General features: G+C 38.0%; 1 protein-coding gene across 1 annotated transcript in view; it reads left to right on the top strand.

Annotated features, from left to right (window-relative positions):
* VAV3 (vav guanine nucleotide exchange factor 3) overlaps positions 1–22,708 on the top strand; it is a 482,681-nt gene that overhangs the window by 294,074 nt on the left and 165,899 nt on the right. Inside the window, exons 16-17 of the mRNA XM_044675502.1 lie at positions 4,368–4,469; positions 7,392–7,492. Of these exons, the coding sequence (XP_044531437.1) occupies positions 4,368–4,469; positions 7,392–7,492 (203 nt within the window). The remainder of the gene's footprint in view (positions 1–4,367; positions 4,470–7,391; positions 7,493–22,708) is intronic.

Raw genomic sequence — 22,708 nt, 5'->3', positions numbered from 1 at the left:
ATATGAAATATCTAAAGATTTCAACAAATTTTCCCAGAGTGTAATGAAAGACAAAGCTGTACATCTTGTATCTTGTATGTAAATGCCCTTGTGTCAACATATATATATGTACATATATATATATATATATATATATATTAAATTGGACTCTGCTTAAAAAATGCTTATCCACAAAAGGGGAAAAACCAGACATTTTAGTATTCCCATATGTGAGCTCCTTAAGTCTTCATGCGACACTTAGGTTCTAAGTATGGAACTGTTAAGGTCATTGAACATTGCTCTTTTGTGAGTAGAGATTTCTCAATGTCATTGGTTCCTCAATAAGAAGAAACCCTAAGTAATACCTTCCGTTACTCCTCAACTGGCTAATGGGACAGTTATTTTAAGAGTATAAGAAATACAAACTGGCTTCCACCCACTGTCAGTTCATCTAAATTGGACTAAATCTATTGTCTGTACAGTTTACCACTATTCTATGGTATGGCATCCAATCCCACTCAGGCTGGAATTTGCTCTGCCATATTTCTTTCTGTCTGTAGCTTGTAGTTTTGCTTTTCCCTTCTATCTGAAGTGCCACTTCCTTATTTTTCTATCAGCCTACTTCCTACCTATGTCCATCCTTCAGATTCCAACTCATATCCTACGCAGGAAGCTTCAGTTGGCTACTTAAATAAACCCTTTGCCTTTCTCTGAGCTTCTGCCACACTCATAGCCTATTTAAAACAATTTAGTAAAAAGAGCTGAAAATTTTAAGAAATAGAGTTGAATTTGGAGTCAGAATCAGGAGATTTGAATTCTAGTTTTTGCACTTTTTGCCTGTGTGATGTTGGGCAATTCACTTAAGATCTATGGTGCTGTTTCCCCATCTGTAAAGTGAAAAATTGGTCTCTTGGCTTCTTTCCGATTCTTACTCTATGGTTCTATATTGTCATATATATATATATGTGTGTGTTATTATTTTATGAATGTTATATAATTAATGGATAGGATATATGCTTCATAGGTATCAATGCTATGTTGAGAGAGAGAGAGAGAGAGAGAGAGAGAGAGAGAGAGAGAGAGAGAGAGAGAGAGAGAGAGAGAGATATCTTCATTCACTGAATAGATTTCTAGTACCAGATTCACAGGTGGACATAAATGAGAATTGTAAAGTGTGGACAGGCTAGGTGGTATATATTGGAGAGAACATTCCCATCAGTTAGATAGCAGATGTTTGGAGGTATTGGCTGTTTTTTCTAGTTAAAAATTGGAATGGGGACTCTACATAACTGCCTTTATGTTGCTCACATACCACAGCACATTGTCATTGCTGAATTTTCAATTGATGGATGGCATTTATAATTGCCTATTTTAAATGACTCCATTTGGAGTTTCCTTGGCAAAGATTCTAAGTGGTTTACATTTCTCTCTCCAGCTCATTTCACAGATGAGGAAACTGAGGTAAACAAGGTAAAGTAACATGCTCAGGGTCACACAGCTAGTGAGTGTCTGATTTGAGACTTAAAAATATGAATCTTCCTTGAGACCAGATTTGATCTTGGGAAGATTAATCTTCCTGATTCCAGGCCCAATGCTCTAGATGCTGCACCACCTAATTGTCTCATCAGTGTTGTAAAGAAATTGGATTAGACGGCCTTGATAATCCCTTACAGTCCTGAATCTCTAACCCAGCAAATAATCTTTAAACCAAATTTCAAGAACAGAATCCCATTTCTTTCTTGGTTTCTATAATATCTGAGATCATTTTGTATCCCTTGAATAACTCATTCTTCTCTGTACACCTATTATGTACGTATACACCAAGTACTTTATATATGAATCAGTACCCAAGAGTTTATACCCAAGAATGTTTTTCAGAATCTTTCTTCTGACTCCTACAGAGCAGTAATGATCACTTCTTCCTAACAGGGTGTCACGGTGAAACTTAATGGATACACTCTCCAATTCCTGATCCAGGTCGTGGATAAAACGATTAAATGGCATTGTGCCAAGGACCAATTTTACTTGTTTTAAAAGCCCAGTATGACCCTAAGAGAGGTCATTGAATCTGTCTCTCAGGCAGCCCTTTCGAAACAGGAAGAAGGCTTCCTTGCAGGGGATAAACTTTTCTGGTGGGCCTGTCTTAAAGGGTTCCCTTTTTTGCTAAAGACCTGAGCTGATGAATCCTTCAGTCTCCCAGGACTGAAGCCTTTCTTTGACATTTTATACAATTCTGCACACCTAATACTCAGAGAAATGAACAGCAGCCTTTCCTGGCAGAGGAAATAGGTTTTGCTGACCTTTCTAATATAATGCCCAATGGTAATTGAGGTAGGAACTGAGTGTTCTCTGAATGAACTCAAGGGATTCCCACTTGGAGAACTGGATCTTTGCTCCTACTCTTCCTTCCCGAGGAGAAACTCTAATTTGTAATTAACTCCATAATGAGGAGCCTCTGCAAATGGTCCCATGTTCAGGCATACAGAGGAATACATGAATGAGAGCAGAAAAAGAGGGAAAGCCCACTTGGCTTTGAAACTCGACAACATTTTTAGCAAACTCCTATTCCACAGGCAGATTAGGAAGCTGACCTGTCTGGCACTTCTGCATCACTACTTATTATTCCAATTGCTCTTTGAATGCTTTTTCTCAAGTCTTCTCTTGGCACCTCTGAGATTGATGCCTGGCCCAATACCTCTGCTGTGCTTCCTTACATCAAGGCTCTGTGTTGATCAGAGAGTTGCTCTAATACATGAAGGAGTTTGGGGGAAGATCTTCACCTTGAGACTTCTAGAGTTTTACAAATTTTGGATAACATTATCTTGGCTTTCTGTGCATGACTTTCTTTTTTTATTTTTTATTTCCATATTGTTCATTTTTGTAAGAGAATAATCATAGGAAACCAAAACCCCCAAATAAAAACCCAAATAAACTAAAGTGAAAAATCATATGCTTTCATATGCATTCCTACTCCAACAGTTCTTTCTCTGGAGGTGGATAGCATTCTTTGTCATAAATCCCTCAGAAGTGTCCTGGATCGGGGGCAGCTGGGTAGCTCAGTGCATTGAGAGCCAGGCCTAGAGATGGGAAGTCCTAGGTTCAAATGTGGCCTCAGCCACTTCCCAGTTGTGTGACCCTGGGCAAGTCACTTGACCCCCATTGCCTAGCCCTTACCGCTCTTCTGCCTTGGAGCCAATACACAGTATTGACTCCAAGATGGAAGGTAAGGGTTTAAAAAAAATGTCCTGGATCATTGTATTGCTGAGAGTAGCTGTATGACTATTTCTAAAATGATATTTCTGTTATATCTGTATTCTTCTTCTGTGTCATACTATTCATTCATCCATTAATTAGCTAATTTGTTTTGATAACTCCTTAGATTTTATTGATGTAGAGAACTATCATGGAGGAAAATCCCTTTACAAATGCAGATTAACATTTATTTTGAAAATGAGAGTCTAATAGAGTTACCTGGGACATTAAGAGATTAGATGATTTATCCAAAAGGAGACTGTCACTCTTTAGGAGTTGAATTCAGGTCTTCCTGACACAGGGGTCAGTTTTCTCTAGACAGGGTACCTTATTAGTTAAATCAAGTTAGAGAAAAATATCAAGAACTAAAGCCCTGCATATCTATTTTCAGTATCTCTAGGAGGTTCTGTGCTTTGGTATTTGTCCCCCTCCTCTTAGGAGCTATTTAATCTGCTTCATCTGTTCCAATCTTAACTCTCATGAATACTTGCCTGTGGGCAAACCACCAACTCTTCCTGGACCTCAGATTTTCTGGATGGCTTCTGAGGCCCTTCTCAACTTTACAGGGATGATCCTATGCTTCTAAGATCATCTCTAGGATGAATGACAATAAGAAAGGTGATTTGAGTTGGATATTTTAATTCACATGCATATTAGGGGATGAGCTCCATGGAAAGAAAACCCCCTACTGAGGCAGTTTGTATTGAAGTAAAACGGTTATGAAGAAATATTAATTAATAGCATGAATACCCTCTGGTTCTTCCTTTAGCCCCTTTAGGTGGGCTGTAGTGACCTACATAGTCCTCAGTTAAAGTTTCTTGCAAACACTGAGCTTGGAGAACTTATTAGTTCATCCCTAGGAAGTGGAATGTTTGATATATTGTGTTGTCTGATATTGTCTGTGGCCTCTAACATTTTTTGTGCTTAAAAAAAACCAAACAACAAAACTTCTTAAGCAACTCTACTTTCCTTGATTGGTTTTTTAATGCAATTTTTTTTTAAAGTATATAGTTATGTAAGAGGCCTTCTTGAATTACAGTGCCTTTGGGATTTCAGCTTTTGGTGGTATGTTGACGCTTTAAGTTACAAAACTTTCTTCTCAAATTATTATTATTTTTTTTTTTTGCTTTTTATAGATCTAACATAAGGCCAGACTATGCAGACTCAAATTTTCATGACTTCAAAATGCACACCTTCACGAGGGTTACATCCTGTAAAGCCTGCCAGATGCTCCTGAGGTAAGTGCTGTTCCACACCTGGCTGGAAGAAAACAGTGCATTTTTGAAAAATGAAGCTCTCTGGGGGTTTGCAGAGGATGATGTATCTGCTGATTATGATGTGCGTTGCCACATTTGTCCACACTCTCTCCATCTTGTGCTACTAGAAATCTTTTTTCTCACCAGAAGACATTACCACCCTCCAGTGCTGGAAGCTTTTTCATACCCTCTAATGCATCAGGTGAAGGGGAGGAGGAGACGGCATTTTCTTTACCCCCATTTCCCAAGTGCCCCTGAGCTGCCATCACTTGGCAACCTGTTTTCCTTTGAAGATCAATTATTCTAACTTTATCACTTAGTCCAATTTGTTACAGCCTCCTACTAACCTTTGTCTTTGTCTCTCCTTCCTCAAGGGGTTCAGTATGACTTGTGCTTTTTTTTTCCCACCTTGACCCCTGTCTTAACATGGGGATATAAATATCTTGATGTTCCTTCCAAAGTCTGACTTCCCACTTATCAACCTTTTAATTTCCCATGACCTCCTTCTTCCCCTACTTCAGCTGTTTTCAGAGATGGTCCTACCTTTGATGTGTATAGATCAGGGATGGCTATCATTCAAAAATTTTTTTGTTCTTTTAAAAAAAATTAATGTTTATTACATTAAATTCCCAGACATCTCTCATTTTCCCTCTCTTCTCCTCACTAGAGAAGGCATCATTTAGCAAAAAGATACAAGTATACATGAAACTATGTCTTGCTTGTTTCTGTTATCTTGTGGTAGATATACACATCATTCCTCAAGCAATATTTTTGTTGCTGTGCATAATGTTTTCTTGGTTTTGCTTATATCGCTCTTTATAATTTCATGTAGGTCTTTCCATATTTTTATAAAAATAACTTGTTAATCATTTCTTGTGGTACAGTAGTATTCCATCATAATCATATGCAACATCTTGTTTGGCGAAAATCCCCAACCGATGGACATTCTTTCAATTTCCAGTTCTTTGCCACCACAAAGAAAACTACTATAAATATTTTAGAATATATAGATTCTTTTTTCCCTCCTGATCACCTTAAGAAATAAACCTAATAGTGTTATTTCTGGATCAAAAGGTATATAATGTTTTATTATTCTTTGGTCACAATTCCAGACTGCTCTCCGAAATAGTTAGATAAGGTCACAGTTCTACCAACAATGTATTAGTGTCCCCATTTCCCTCTCTTCCCCTCCAACATTTGTCATTTTGCCTGTTTATTATTTTAACCAGTTTGATAAGTGTGAGATGATAATACAGGATTGTTTTGATTTGCATTTCTCTAATCAATAATGATCATAATTTTCTTATAGACATATTAAACAACTCTGAAATTCCTCTCTCCAGCTGCAAGATTTTTTTCTTTTGACTCAGGCTTCCTTAATCTCTATTCCTTAACCTCACTGATACCTCTAGTTTCTCCAACCTACTCTGTTTCCCCAATCAGCCATCCAGTTAAAATGTTCCCATTCTTATCTTGAAATCTATTCTGTCCATATCTTTACTTAGACTATCTCCAGTAGCTTAAATGAGCTCCTTATTCCCCAGTATCTCCATATTTAAAGGCAGCTAGGTGGTACAGTGGCTAGAGTGCCAGCCCTGAACTCAGGAGGACTCATCTTCTTTCTAATAATGGCCTCAGACATTAACTTGCTGTGTGACACTGGGCAAGTCACTGAACTCTTTGTGCCTCAGTTCTTCATCTGTAAAATGACCTGGAGGAGGAAATGACAAACCAGTCCAATATCTTTGCCAAGAAAACCCCCAAATATGGGGTCATGAAGAGTCAGACCATATCTAAGCCAGTCATTTCCTTCAGGATTCATACTGGATGTCACCTTCTTACTAAAGCTTTTTTTTTTTTTTTTTTTTTTGCCTCCTCTACACTAGGTGAAAAATTCTCTCTACCTCCCAATTATCATAGCACTTTGCCTGATTTGCTTATGCATTTTATTATACTTTCCATCTCCATTAAGTTATAATCTCCTGCAACATCTGTGTGGTGTCCTTTAAATTCCCAGTGCCCACCAGCATACTGTGTATATAATAAGTACTTAATAAATGTTTGAATCAAACTAGGTAGGAATAATTGACTCAACAGTCTGGTTCTTGTTCTTGAACTATCTTGACTCACTCCTCTCTCTTTTCTCTTCCTCTGCCTTTTGTTGGGATGTTTCATTGATGCTTTTTTAAAATTGTCATCATTTTCTAATGATTCCCTCTTGTAAAAAAAAACACTCTTTTAACAAGTACAATTAAATAAATCAAGTCAACACATTGGCCATGTATGACAACATATGACTCATTCCACATCAATGTGTCAATTGAAATTGTTTGGTTATTATGTTGATTGGAATTCTGAAACCTTGTGTTGTTTTCTCTTTCATTAATTTTATCATCATATAAATTGTTCTGCTCACTTTACTTTAAAGACGTTTGTACATGTTTTCCCAATTTTCTCTGAATTTCTCATAATTCTCAAGGAATTGTGAATTTATTTATATTTAATCTTACAGACTAATATTCCAGTACCTTTATGTATCCTATGTTCAGCCATTTCACTACAGGAGGGCATTCACTTTCTTTCTGAATGCTTCCAAATGCCAAGAAATAAAATATGGTTCCTTAAATGTTTGTCTATCTAAGGGAACTTTCCCTCATTTTGAACCTCATTGTATTATATGACTTGTAATGATATCTCTTGGTTGGAGAGTAGACTGAGTATACTGACTTGTCTTCTAATTCCAAATTGACATCACTTCCTTAAAACTTTCAGTTAAGTTTTCTTCTTGTTCTGGAAATGACTTTGAATAAGATCTGCATTAATTTCTTTTATTTGTTCTAATGATTTCATATATGGAGAGAATTTATCACCTTTAATGTATCACTCTCTAATTTTACTTTTCAGAGGAACATTTTATCAAGGCTATTTATGTTTCAAGTGTGGCGCCAGAGCACACAAAGAATGTTTAGGAAGATTAGACAATTGTGGCAGAGTTAATTCAGGTGGTAAGTCATTTTTATTGTTGTGATACTGTTTTTAATTAGGACATAAACCTTGCTAAACATAATTAAGGCTTAATTTACCCCTAATTTGTGTTTATTGTAACATATATGCTTTTGAAACTACCATTTATAAGCACAATTAGGAGAAAGCTTAAAATTCATGTGACTTATCCTTGTTAAATTAAATGTTGGAGAGACAAAGGGAAAAAAAAAAAGCTACCAGAAGATATACAAGTAGTACCTCTCCCATCTTGCAGCTTTATTCAGCTTCATGTCATTTTCTTCTCGGTAGAAGAAAATACTTTTTCTTTAGTATCTATCCATCTATCTATCTATCTATCTATCTATCTATCTATCTATCTATCTATCNGTATCTATCCATCTATCTATCTATCTATCTATCTATCTATCTATCTATCTATCTATCTAAAGGGCGTTAATCATCAGTGTATTGGAGTGCTAAATTTCTCCCACATTCTATTAAATGTTTGGGACCATCCTTCTATTTGGTTGTCAAGGGCAAAAATCATATGTGAACTAATTCATGAATTAATGAATTACGCACACACATTAAAGACTTAATCATTAAAGCATTAGATTATTAGATTTCTTTCAAATACTCCTAGATGATTGGGGCAGTCCTTCTATTTGGTTGCCAGGGGGAAAAATCATATGTAGACTAATTCACGAAGTAATGAATTGAATTAATTATCTTTCTCCAACATCAAAAACATAAATTGCTTTTTAAAAATCTTAGTTTAAAACTTTGTTCTGATTCAAATAAAATAAAATTTAAAAAGAATGTCACATTCTTGTTACATGAGATAGACCGGCACATAGGCTCTCAGGATATTTTGGTTTGCCTGCAATTATGCATTCAGCAGGCTTTTATCTTTCATTGTCCCTCCTGGGTTCCTTCAGCTCTCTTCCTTCTCTTTCTTTTCTTGCTCTTTCTTCTTTCTCTTTCTTCTTCTCTCTTGTTGTCCTTTTCCCCTGAGTTTCTCTGTTTTATCAATAAGTCCTTTCAAAATCAGTCAACCTTTTTGAACAGAAGAAAGTGAACTTTAACCATTTGAGTTCAAAAGGCAGCCATGTCAAACTTTGATTTTCCCTAAGGAAGCAATGGACATTGAATTATTTTGGATAATATGAAGACGAGTAGAACAGAGAACAGGAACTCATTTCAGATTCATTTAGGTTCAGATAATGGGACACTTGTTATAGGAAGAGGAATGAATTATATCAGGTCTTGGAAATTAAATCTTAATGCTCATATAATAAGAAACGACTTAATTTCCAACAACTCACAAGGAAGAAGATATTAAATGATAGATATTTGAGGTATAGTGGAAAGATGGCTTAGATCAGTGGTCAAGAGAACTGAGCTCCAATCTTTACTCTGCTACTAACTAGCTATGTGACCTTGGGCAAGTAATCTAGGCTATCTGAACTTTAGTATTCTTTTATGTGAAAATGAGGACATGGGGCTTAGTAGTAGAATGTAAGTGATATAAGGGAAAGGGTATTTAGTCCATTTTGGTTTTTGTCTTTGTATCCTCAAACCCTGGCATGCAATAGGCACATAACAAATGCCTTTTGGTAGATTGATTAATTTTTAAATTGAGTTTCCCAAGATTTTTTTAAGGGAGAGGGAAAGAGGGAGGATTTATGATTTCATCAATATGGGAACTCATTCCGGGAATTCATACTCAACACCTTTATTGTACTTTGGAGTCTTAGTGGTTAGTCTGTGAGCATTGAGGGGTTACATGACTTGTCTATAGACAGAGCTATTTAGTATTAGAGACAAGACTTGAATCCTCCATATTTTCTTAACTTTTAGCTCATCATCCTCTGTCTACTATATAATACTATTGTTTCATAACTAAACGATACCAAACTATTTTTATTTGATGCTTTATATATTTTTATTTTTTAAGTTTATGTTTCATAGATTAGATTATGGGAATCAAACTTTCTAGCTATAAAAATTTTACCCATTTAAATTTAGCAAATATTTCTTTCTTTATTATTATTTGCAAGACATTAGGCTAGGTACTCAAGTGATAGGCCAGCTATTATTTTTCCATTGGAATGGGAGACAGATGAAATGTAAATTAAATTCTAAATGTTAAAAAATAAATAGGGGCAGCTGGGTAGCTCAGTGGAGTGAGAGTCAGGCCTAGAGACAGGAGGTCCTAGGTTCAAACCCGGCCTCAGCCACTTCCCAGCTGTGTGACCGTGGGCAAGTCACTTGACCCCCATTGCCCACCCTTACCACTCTTCCACCCATGAGACAATACACCGAAGTACAAGGGTTAAAAAAACAAAACAAAACAAAATAAAAAACAAAAAATAAAAAACAAAAAAACTCCTAATAAGTAGTCAAATATACCTTTGCATTTTACTTTCTATACATTTGTTCTCAACTGCTAAGTTTTTGCCAATTTGTACCCAAACTTCCCTTGAACACTGGGTGCATTGGAGGGAAAGCAATCTAGATCTGTGAGTGAATATTATATTTTTATTATTCTTGATTTTCCATTCTATTGAGTAGATGTTAGGCTATACTTATTTTATCCTTGTTTTTGCCCTCTCATTCAGTAAATATTTTATGTTTAAGAATTAATGGCAACATTATGGTTACTTCATGCAATTAGAAAGCACACTAGTAGGGATTCAGAAATTATAGGATTAAGTATATATATCTATATATATCTATATCTATCTATATATATATAGATAGATATAGATATAGATATAGATATTTCCTCTGCCACTAAGAGTGAGTCGCCACCTTGTTATAGAAGTATCTCTGTTTGCCTGGATTATAGCAATAACCTTCTAGTTGATCTCCCTGACTCAAGTTTCTCCCACTCCAGTTCATCCTCTACTCTGCAGTCAAGTTCGCCTTCTTAAAGTGTAGGTCCTGCCAAGTAGAATCTATTCAATAGACTGCAATGGCTCTCTTATAATTTCCAGATTCAAATAAAAAATATAATTTCCAGATTCAAAAAAAATGTTTGGGGCATTGAAAGCCTTTTATTATTGTTCTCCCCCTCTTCTCCTGACCTTTCCAATCTTCTTCCATGTTTCTTGCTCCTATCCACTCTGTAAGTGATACCGGTTTCCTTGCTGTTCCCTTTTCTGATTCCATGCATTTTCACTGACTGCATCCCATGCTCTCCTTCCTCATCTCTACTCTAGGCTTTCTTGACTTCCTTCAAGTCCCATTTAAAATCCAATCTCCAAGAAGCCTTTCCTGATTATCTTTATGCTAATGCTTTCTCTCTGTTGATTTCTTCCAATTTTTCCTATCTATCTAGTTTGGACAGAGTTGTTTTCAGGTCTCTCCCATTAAACCCTGACCTACTTGAAAGCAGAGACTGTCTTTTGCCGTTCTTTGAACCCGTGGCACTGTGATTCTATGTAACACATAGCCTTGTACATAGTACAGAGTAAGTGCTGAACAAATATTTGTTGACTTACATGAAAGAGCTTGACCCAACCTAGGAAAGTTAGTGAGTCTGGGAATGGTTGGAATTAATGCCATGCCCTTTATATGCCAGCTACATAAATAAGTTGGAAATGTGGTAAAAAAGGAGAAAAATGACAGAGGCCAGAAATTCTGAATTTCACTTCTGACCTTTCTAGTTACTGAACGGGATGGCTCTGGGTAAGTGACTTAACCCTTTTTTGCCTCAGTTCCTCTCCTACAAATTTTAAATGACATCTACCCTGCAAGGTTATTGGGAGGAATTAATGATTTAATGGTCAGAGAAGAACTTTGTAAATGGCAAAGGACTATTTAAAGAGATATAATAAGACTACTTCAAGGACATATGCTTTCCCTGATATGGATACTCCTTCAACTGATACAGATTACAACTCCACTAACTACAGGGTAATAGTCTTGTGGAATTGCTGTAGCCAAAATATTTTATCATTCTATGCCATCCTGGAGATGAACCTCTCTGAAATTAGCTGGGCTGATCCTTGGACAACAGATATACTGTTCATCATTGCATCTGCCTTCAGCACTTCCCAGATCTTATACTTTCCTTTTATAATCTTCAAGGACTCTGTATCATCTCCATTTCATTTGTCAGGATTGGGTAGATTTTCAGTGGAAGTTTGCATAGTGGATAGGGCGCTGGACCTGGAGCCATGGAAGGATCTGAGTTAAAAATCTGACCTCAGTTACTTACTAGCTGAGTGACCAGGGCCAAATCACTTAACCTTTCTTTGACCATTTCCACATTTGTAAACTAGGGATAATCATAGAACCTACCATGTAAGGTTGTTATAAAAATAAAATGAGTTAATATTTGTAAAATACATCATGAACTTTAAAGTGCTAAGTAAATGCTAACTATTATTATTGTTTAGCTGTTTTAGAAGGTAACAGTTCTAATACTGTGAAAATTAATTTCAAATAATAAAATATGAGGATTAACTTGAAAATTTCCCATAGTGTTTTTCATTTGAGAAAAGTAAAGTGAAATGACTTTTAAAAAGAAACACTGAGGGACAGCTAGGTAGCACACTGGATAGAGTGCCAGATCTGGAGTTGGGCTGAACCTGGGTTCAAATTTGGCCTCAGATACTTCCTAGCAGTGGGACTCTGGGCAAGTCACTTAATTCTGTTTGCCTAGCCTCATGTTGTCAAACCTATGGAACACATACCAGAGGAGGCTGCTCTCTTCCTTCTCTCCACCATGCCTGAGGATGTTTTTCACATCACCTGCCCCTCTGCCCAACAGTCCATTGGGGGCACTTCCTCCCTTCCCTGTCTCACATGCCATGTGAGGGTTGCAGTTTAGGTACTTGGTCTTTAAAAGGTTCACCACCACTGGTCTAGCCTTTGCTGCCCTTCTATTTCAGAATTGATACTCAGACAGAAGGTAAGGGTTTAAAAGAAAAAAAAAAAAGAAACACTGATTCCTGGAAATGTTTTTTTTCTGATTAGATCTGATATCTAAAAACTAATGCCTCATATCTCATATTAGTCTTTTTTTAAAAGACTCAGATATGTTGGGTATAGTAGTTCATAGCCTGTAATCTCTATTACTAAGGGAGGTTGATGCTGATAGATCCCTTGAATTGCTACAGTTCTAGCCTGGGCAAGATAAGTAGAATTAGACTTTAGTAAAAGGAAAAAAGAATACCTCTATAAATTCAGAACACCTCAAGTTTAAGAAGTTTTAAAAGATTTAAAAGATACTTTCCCTTCTTAATGGAGTATTCCAACCTAGACAATTCAGAAACTGGGTTATTAGTAGCTGTCCTAATTCCTAGGGAAAGTAAACATATTTTGAAGTCATCAAGAATAATTTATTAAGTCAGGCACTGTGCTAAATGTTATATTGAAATGAGGTTTTCTGATTTGATCCTAAAAACTTTGAGCAATATATTGAAATGATAGCAAGCACATCTACTTGTACAAATGACATTGGCTTCCTGAGTCCTATTATAGTCTGTATGACAATTTTTCCAGTTTGGAGTACTAAAGAAAAGGGGTTTGGTCTAACAGCAAGGACTGTATATTTCAGTAGTTACCTTTGTAGAATTTTAGGCTACAACAAAACAACAAAAGCAACACTGGAAGGATATTCTCTTCTTCTCTCCCCTCTCTATATTATTCTTCCTTTTTTTAAACTTTTCTATTTTTTTCATTCACTCTTTTTTCTTGAGGAATGGAGTTGAGATGGTAGAGAGTGTCCCTCCCTTCCTCTCTCCCCCAATCTGGATGTTCTTTAGTACAGCATGTAGGAGAACATAGGTTCTCCAAGGCATTTTTGGCCAGTATTTTTTTTCCTGGAGCTGCTTAGGAGTAGAGTTTCAGTCTTGAGAGAAGGTTTAGTCTTTTTGGGAAAGGGGTAAGTGAAAACTGGAGATGTCCAGTTATTTACAGTAATATACTTTTTAAAACCCTTACCTTCCTCTTAGAATCAATACTGTGTATTGGTTCTAAGGCAGAAGGGTGGTAAGGGTGGGCAATGGAGGTTAAGTGACTTTCCCAGGGTTACCCAGCTAGGAAGTGTCTTGAGGCCAGATTTGAACCTAGGACCTCCTATCTCTAGTCCTGACTCTCAATCCACTGAGCCACCCAGCTGCCCACTAATATACTTTGTACTAGAGAAGGCAAGTTGGAATGATCTTTGAGAGGTAGTGTTGCCCAGTGGACTTGAAAAAAGGACTTGGTCATCTGTGTGACCTTCAGGAAGTCACTTACTTTCTTCAGGTTCCTCATCTGTAAAAGGAGGGGCTTTGAATATATTGAATCTAAGTTGTCTTCCAGATCTACATCTATTATTCTATGATTCTATTCTCAGGGCAGCAGAGATAATGAAGGATTAGCTAGATCATGCTATGGGACACTTTCAGAAGAAAATATTTCTATATTAACAGAAGACATGGTCTCCTGTGACTTTCAGTCATTGATATGACTTCCTTTTCTCCAAAAGTTATTTCTTTTAGACAGGAAACCACGCATCCCACTACATATCACAGCTGGAAGTGGGTCAGAATCATCAAACATTTTTAGCAAGAGCCTAAATTTAAAGAGTACTCTCTTATTGTCCTTCAACACCATGGAAACAATAGAGTCAAGCATTTCATTAACAGAATAATTAATGAAAATAGAAAGCTACCAGTTGGTGGGTTGGAATGAATTTCTTTCTCTGAGGGTGATTTTTGAACCCAGGCTAGAATGGATGGAGTCAGACATAGTCTCCTTATTAACTGCCCTAAGTAGTAGAGAAGAAAAGGAACATCTTGCCTACTGCCTCCTTACTCTTTCCAAGTTTTATCTGAATTTTACCTGAACTGTGGTCTAAGAAATGGAAGAGAGAAAGCTAATATAACCAAAGGACAGAGGATAGGTCCTACCCAGCAGGTCATGTAACTGGAAAACCTTAGAACATGTTGGCGAACCTATGCCACATATGCCAAAGGGGGCTGCTCCCTTCCCCTTCTCCATGTGCACCTGAGGACATTTCTCTGATCACCTATCCCTCTGCCCAGCAGCCCAGTGGGAGTGCTTCCTCTCTCCCCTGTCTGCGGTAAGACAGATGGCTCACATGTAGTGTGAGGGTACAGTGTGGCCACTTGGTCTCTAAAAGGTTCTCCATTACTGCTCTAGGGTGTGGCCAAAATTCTTATAAAAGACTCTAATTATGGAGCATTTAACATCAAGTCACTATGCAAGTAGCCATTCCTTCTTGGGAGAAAAAAAACCTTTAGTTTCATTAGGTCTGTCTCCATTATCTATTCTATTTACATCTTCAAAGTGACTTCATAGTTATCTTTCTTGTTGAGTTACCCTTTCCTCTTCTCTAATCACTGAAATCTCACTGGTCCCTCTCAAGTTTTACAGAAACTCTCTCAAGTCCTGCTTGATCGTTTCAACCCAGAAGTGTGCCAGGGCTAGCTTGCAGTTAGTGGTTGTTAATTTTTCAGTGTGAGCACCACAGAAATCAGCAAATGCTATAAATCAGACCTTCATTTGTTGTTTTGTTGATTGTCACTCTAGACCCAAGAAAGTGTTAATAATGCAGAATAAACTAAAAAATGTATGCATATATTTCCCCCCAAGGGAACCCTTTGTTAAACATTTACCAGTACTCCTCTCCTTCAATTCCTCATGAATCTCCAGATTTCCCTTATTTTTCCATGGAATTGTATTCAAGCATTTCTGACATCATCAGGTTTGTATTTCTTGTTGCTCAGTTGTTTTTCAGTCATATCTGACTCGATCTAACCCCATTTGGGTTTTCTGAACAAAGATACTGAAATGGTTTGCCATTTCCTCCTCTAGTTCATCTTATAGTTGAGGAAATGGAGGCAAATGGAATTAAGTCACATAGTTTGTAAGTCTCTGAGGCCAGATTTGAACTCAGGGAGATGAGTCTTCCTGACTCCAGGGTCAGTGCTCTATCCACTGCACTCCCATTTCCTCCCATTCCAAGGACCTGGTTTAATGTCTCAGCTCTCCTGCTGGCCAGCTATATCATCCTGAGCAAGGAGGACCTTTCTCTCATTGAGCCTTATCTAAAAAATGGAAAGGACTGGATCAGATCTCTAAGATGCCTTCCCACTCTAAATCCTTTGATTCTGTAGATACCTTCATGGCTGGGATTGTATTGCAGACTCTTCTTATGTGCCGCCCAATGCCTAAATAAAGACTACAGCAAGCACTCAATAATCACTCATACTGAATGGAGCAGCATTTGTCCCCCGCCCCCAACAAGTAGTATTTTTTTCCTCATTATTTTAATTTTCTCACTGACAAAATGCTCAAGGAACTCTTACTGACTTTGGGGATCATATTACCATGGAGCTATGGTAAGAATACTGCATTTGTTCATGTCAGACTTCTCCCACTTACTCTCTTTGTCATCCTCCAGAAAACTCTACATCTGTGTCTCATTTTCCTCCTTTATAACATAAACTATTAATAGCTCAGGGTTACATATCACTTTATGGTCTTAAATGCACTTTGTATTTTTATCTCACTTGATCTGATCCTCATAACAACCCTGGGAGGTAGGTGCGATTATTATCCATTTTGCAAATGAGGAACTAGGCTGAGACAGGTTATGAGACCTCTTTAAGGTCATATAGTTAGCAAGTATCTGAGGCAGGATTTGAACTCAGTCCTTCCACCTACAGCTTTCTATCCAATATGCTACCCAGGTGCCTCTTTTGATACATTACCTCATTGGAGCCTCACATAAACTCTGATATTATTATCATTAGTGCTGAGGAGAATGAGGTTCAGAGGACTTCAACTGGTATCTCAGATGAGGTTCCAGGCCATGTCTTCTTGACTCCTTTGTCTAGACTTCTGACTCTCCTCTATGCCCTGAATGAGGAAGAAGTGCTGAGTCTCCCTTCCATCCCAGAACCCATGTCCTGCAAATAAACCTGTAGCCCTTTAGCATTTAAGATAAACTCCTTTTTGAAAGTTTGACTGTCGTATGCATGCTTTCTTCCCCAACCCCAGAGTCCAGCTTTCTAGCACCTATGGGAAGCCTTGTTTCAGGTTGGTCTAGACTGACATGTAGACAAGAAGAACTTGAAACAGAAGGGTGGGGATTTTTGCAGTAGGAGAAAAAAGCATCCATTCATTCCATTCATGTCTGTACACATCTCTGTCCGGGTAACAGTTTGAACACGGCAGACTTGGGAAAGGAGTCCTTCTAAATTCTTTGGGTGTTTTTCTGTTCAAGAGAAACCTTGGAAAGTAGAGTGGAGAACTCGTACGCCCAACTGGGGAGGGAGTGGGCACTCCAGTCCATGCCAATTAATGTCTCTGGGGTGGGGAGCTGGCCGGTGCTGCCATTTCCAGCTCACCCTACTGCACTGAGGTTGCTCTGCCTTCAAGGGAACAGTAGCAACCTCACTGATAAAAATTCTCCCACAGCCTCTGAAGGGCCCTGCCAACGGCTTAACCTGAATAATGGGCATGGGCACCTTTATATTAGTCTTTCTTAACAAGTCACCACAGGGCCAGGATTACTTTGGGACGCCCTCTCCTTGGTACAATGCTACAGTTTGAAGGTTTAATCCCCGAGCACATGCTGGGACAGAGTATCTCTGCCTTGCTCTCTTTGCAATAGGCAAGGAAAGCCTCTCTTGTCCCTTTTACCTCTGCCTCACCCAATTGAGCTTCCTTTGAGTATTCTCTCTTTGAAAGAATGAATCAAATTGTCAAGGAAGCCTCCTGGGGTAAACTACTCCAATCGAATCCACGTTTCCTCTAGGGGGAATGCAAACTTCACCTTGTGGGATGTATAACCTTAGCAGATTCCCATTTCTCATCTGCTTAATCAGTCTAGGACCATCGCTGCTCCTGCTGCTTCTGCTGCCTCAATGGCTTCGTCTGCCGATGACTGAAAGCTTAATAGTGAGGACTTACTTAGTGCATTCAAAGGGAGCATCTTCATGAATTTTATTGAAACCATTCTTGAATCAGTAATTGTCCCCCCCCCCCCCAAACATTGAGAATACTATGCAAGAAATAATGTTGCAGAATGTTTGATAGATTAGAAAATCCATATATAAAGTTCTTATGCTTTGATAGAAGTATCTCAGCCTGCTTAGGGTATCTTGCAATGTTTTCTTCTTTTATTTGGTTATAAGGCTGTGAGCCAGTTTCTGTTTGATTTGAATATCGCCTTTATAGTCATAAAATTACTCTCTCCACTTTAGCTTATTACTTTAGCACTTGGCCTGTTATATAAATCAGAAAACCTCCTTTTCTTATCAAATAAGATAATGCATACAGTTCTTTGTAGGGGGCATCTGGGTAGTTCAGTGGATTGAGAGCCAGGGCTAGAGATGCAAGGTCCTAAGTTCAAATGTGGCTTCAGACACTTCCTAGCTGTGTGACCCTGGGCAAGTCACTTAACCCCCATTGCCTAGGCCTTACCACTCTTTTGACTTAAAACCAATACATAGTATACATAGTAATGATTCTGAGATGGAAGGTTAAGAGTTTAAAAAATAAAATAAAATAAAGTGCTTTGTAAATCTTAAAGCCTTAAAAATTCTTGCAATAATTACCATTAATATTAAGTCAGTTTTAGAAGAAAGGGGGAAATGAATTCTATATTTGGGTCACAATAACTAGGAATAAATCATAATTAGCATGAACTGGAAAAAAGATATCAGCTGGTTGATTCACCGATTTAACTCTTGAACAGTATTTGAAATACAAAACACTTTCTAAATGTTATTTTCAGTTTATGTAAAATGCTACAGTACATTTTGTGGAATGCTATGGCATCTATTCAAAGTGCATAACATTTATGCAGCTTTCTCCTAGAGCTCTAGCCATCCTTTTGCCTTTCTGTTTAAATATTTCACAGGAAATAGCCCAGATAAAAACTTTTCTGAAAAAAATCCACATGAATAGTTTTCTTTTCCTTAGTAGAGGGAATTGTCATTGTGAAACTCTGCTGATGCTGTTGGTCTATCCTTTATGTCATGATATGATAGGTGACTTGCTCTGGGTTACACAGCCAGTCTTGTAGCAGAGGAAGGATTTGAATCCAGGTCTTCTAGATTTCAAAGCCCACCTTCAGTTGTACCACACTATGCTGCCTTGAATGAAAGATTATTGTATAATTATCACATATTAATTTATTTTCTTTCTAATCTGTAATTTCATTGAGTAGGGAACACCCTCTGCTAATACAGACCCATATTTATTTGGCAACTTATCATCTTAGAATTGCACTGACCACTAAGAGGTTAAGTGACTTGCCTAGGGTCACACAGCCTAGGTAGGATCTATAGGCAATAGATTTTGAACCTAGATTTTCCTTACAAAACTAACTCTCTATCCATTATTCTTTGCTATCTTTCATTTACCCTTAAGAATCAGAGATACTCTCATAGCAGACAATAACAGGTAGTTGTGATAACAACAAGGTGAATGGAAGCAAATTAATTTTGAAAAGTCAGTCTGTAGCGTTCTTGAAAATCACTTCCTTTGGGCAAAGGCACACATACAGCTGTGTTCTGACTTTGATTCTGGAGGTTAAGTTCTGCCCAGCCGCCAGAGCACCCTGAGAAATCTTCCATTTCTGAACTTTGCCGAACCAGTAGGGACATGATAAAAGAAGTCAGGCCATGAGTCACTGCCCTGGAAGATTCTGGAAAGGGCAAAAATATTTTACTATTTGATCTAGTGCAAGCTCAGGAGTAGCGCTTCAGGGTAAAGATGAACTGAGGATTGCAAACTTTTGGGTGCTTGAAGAATGGAATGATGTTCCTGGGAATATTCCCAGGAGATGGGAGGGGGAAGATAAATAGGGAAGGCTATCTCAAGAGAGCAACTTCATTTCCCCAGTAGCATTCAGGTGAGGTAGTTATTCCAATAGTTAGCTCTGCATCTCGCACTGCCACGTCTCGCCTAGCAGTCCTGTTGGGTAACTGTATGCTGGGAGACAAGAATCTTGAATCTGAATATTATACGTTATGATGTCAGATGCATGTAAATCAGGTGTCAGATGGAGGTAAATGATGGGCTTTCCAAGCCTCGGAGCAGGAGCAGGTTTTGCAAAGAAAACCTCAGTAGACAGGCACTTAGATCACAGTTTGGACTCGAATATTCTTTTACTCAGCAATCTGAAGGGTCTTCAGTCTAGCAGAGAGTTAGTCCATTTTATAAAGTTTACAAATCTTTGTGGGCAAGCAAGAGGAGCATGCACGTGGGGGAGAGCCCCATTCTGAATCCAGGGAAGGCTTAATAGACCACGAGCACCAAGGCTAAATGGCGTCCAGTTGAATGGCATTCCATTTCACCTGTCTTATTCCCTTTCATTCTCTGTGCTAATGTAACTGGGAAAGAAGCAATTAGGCACACTGACATAAAAATTTAAATTTCTTCTAGGAAAGGGAAAAAACAATTTAGTCCTCTGCTTGGAAGTATAAATATCATAGAGGGAGTGTGGAGTAGTGAGTGAATGGAAGGCTGGTGTTGGAGTCAGGGAGACCTAGGTTGAAATCTTGCCTCTGCTACATACTAGCTGGGAACCACGGCCAAGTGTGAGGTAGGCAGGCTTAGTGGATAGGACACTTAAGAGTCAGAAAGACCTGGTTTCAAATCTTGCCTTTTACGCTTACTAGCTGTGTGACCTTTGGCAAGTCACTTAAGCCTTCTTTGCCTTAGCTTCCAAATGAGACTTCTCAATTCCATTTGAGCTCTAAATCTCTGACCCTAAGAAAATTACTTAACTTCTCAGCCCATTTCTTCAACTCTAAAATAGAAGTAAATAGCATCTTTTATTCTAGCCTACAATTCAGAAAGTGGTTGTGATCCTCAAATGAGATAATCATTAAAGCATTTTAGATACTTTTAAGAGCAAGAGCCACAATCCAGCAATTTTCTTCACATAGGAAAACTCCCAGGATGGCAACTTCCTTTTACCAATGCAAATGTCAACTTGTCTATGACTTAGAAAATAAATCCTACAGAGCTGCTAGAGACATAGAGGTCAAGTGACTTGCACAAGACCACATAACTAGTGTCAGAAAGGATTTGAATCTAGCTCTCCTTACCTCCACTTTGCTTGCATTCTATTGACACTACTCTAGGTTTTCAATAGAGTCTAGTGAATGTCTTCTCTTTATGCATTCTCCTCCAGAAAGGGTGAAGGATTCCTTCTTTAGATGTTATATGGAAATATAAAACCTTCCCTTTAGCTGCTTAACTTAGGTTTATATTTCTAGATCTCTCTCTCTCTCTCTCTCTCTCTCTCTCTCTCTCTCTCTCTCTCTCTCTCTCTTTCTCTCTCTCTCTCTCTCTCCCTCTCTTCCNTTCCTTCTTTAGATGTTATATGGAAATATAAAACCTTCCCTTTAGCTGCTTAACTTAGGTTTATATTTCTAGATCTCTCTCTCTCTCTCTCTCTCTCTCTCTCTCTCTCTCTCTCTCTCTCTCTCTCTCTCTCTCGTCTTACCTTCCATCTTAGAATCAGTACTGTGTGTTGGTTCTCAGGCAGAAGAGAATTAAGGTCTAGGCAATGGGTGTTAGGTGACTTGCCCAGGGTCATACAGCTAGGAAGTGTCCAAGATCAGATTTGAATCCAAGGCCTCCCATCTCTAGGCCTGGTTCTCAAACCACTGAGTCACCTAGCTGCCTCCTGTTTTTCTCTCTAATCTATCAGCAAGCAGAGGAAGCAGCTATCTAAGTAAAGTAATGGCAGCTAAGTAATTCAGTGGATAGAATGCTGGACTTGAGATCAGGAATACCAGAGTTCAAATCCCAACTCAGACATTTACTATCTGTGTAATCTTGGACAAGTCATTTCATCCTATCTGCCTCAGTTTCTTCCTCTTTAAAATGAGCTGGATAATGAAATGGCAAACTATGCTAGTGTCTTCACCAAGAAACCCCAAATGGGCTCACAAAGAGTCAGACATGACTCTTTGACCAAACAACAACAAAAAGTAAAGAGAGATTATCAGTTACAAAATGTATAGGGCTTTCTGAGCATATGAGAGAAACACGCACTGGGATAGCCCCATTCTGAATCCAGGGAAGGGGTAGCATCCCATGAACACTAAGGTTAAACATTACATCGCCCTGATCTGCACTCCATTTGTAAATTCAGACTTGTATTATGTGACTACGCCACAAGTAAGCTAAGGTTTGTGTAGTAGTTTGGCTTCATTTGCCTTTTTTGCATCAGAAACACATCTTAATAAGATAGCATGTTCTCTGGTGATCAAGGCAAAAAGAAAAAAAAATGGACTGATTTAAATATCCTGTCTGTCTTCTCTCGATGAAGGTGTCATGTTTGTTTGTTGCTGAACATTCTTCTCTAGGAATAAAATTCACCTAGTGTACTTCAGCAGACAGCATCAGACTGGGTCTGACCCTACCTTTTATGATTAACTTCTTCTTCCCATCTGTGGAATGGTCTTTAAATGGTGCCCTTAAAGTGCATTATTCCATCACCCTGACCGGTCATGCTCATTGTTCCTGCTTACCATAGTTAATGTATCCTCTATATTCAAAGAAGTTCTCTGACCAATTTGCTGAATTTTTTCTTAAACATATCAAGCACCTGCAGTTTACAAGGCATTTTGCTGGGTGCTGGAGATCCAAAGACAAAACAATAGCAACAAGAAATTGAAAGAGCCCTGGAGGAACCTAAAGGTAGTCAAATCAAGTCAACAAGCATTTATTTAAGCACTTACTATTTGACAACCGTTGGTTAATTGTGTTGTACTCTTTCTGACCCCATATTTGGGGTTTTCTTGGCAGAAATACTAGAATGGTTTGCCATTTCCTTCTCCAGCTATTTTGACAGATACAAAAACTGAGGTAACCAGGGTTAAATGACTTGCCCAGGGTCTGCTATCCACTGTGCCATCTAGCTGCCTCACTTTTTCTAGACATTGTACCAGACCCTGAGGATACAAAGACCAAAAAAATTGAAACTGCCTCGGAGGACCCTATATTCTACCAGTGGGATCCAAATTCAAGCCAAAAAAAAAGGCAGTTCCTGCCTCTAAGGAGCTTATATTATCATGGATATAATATATCATTTTATATTATATTATACATTTATAATATGATATGATATGATGTAACTATTATAATATAATGTAATGTAATGTAATGTAATGTAATGTAATGTAATGTAATATAATATAATATAATATAATATAATATAATATAATATAATATAATATAATATA

This window comes from Gracilinanus agilis, chromosome 4 (assembly GCF_016433145.1).
Source record: "Gracilinanus agilis isolate LMUSP501 chromosome 4, AgileGrace, whole genome shotgun sequence".
Taxonomy (NCBI): domain Eukaryota; kingdom Metazoa; phylum Chordata; class Mammalia; order Didelphimorphia; family Didelphidae; genus Gracilinanus; species Gracilinanus agilis.
The sequence above is the reverse complement of the archived record's forward strand: the minus strand, read 5'-3'. Positions and strand labels throughout refer to the sequence as shown.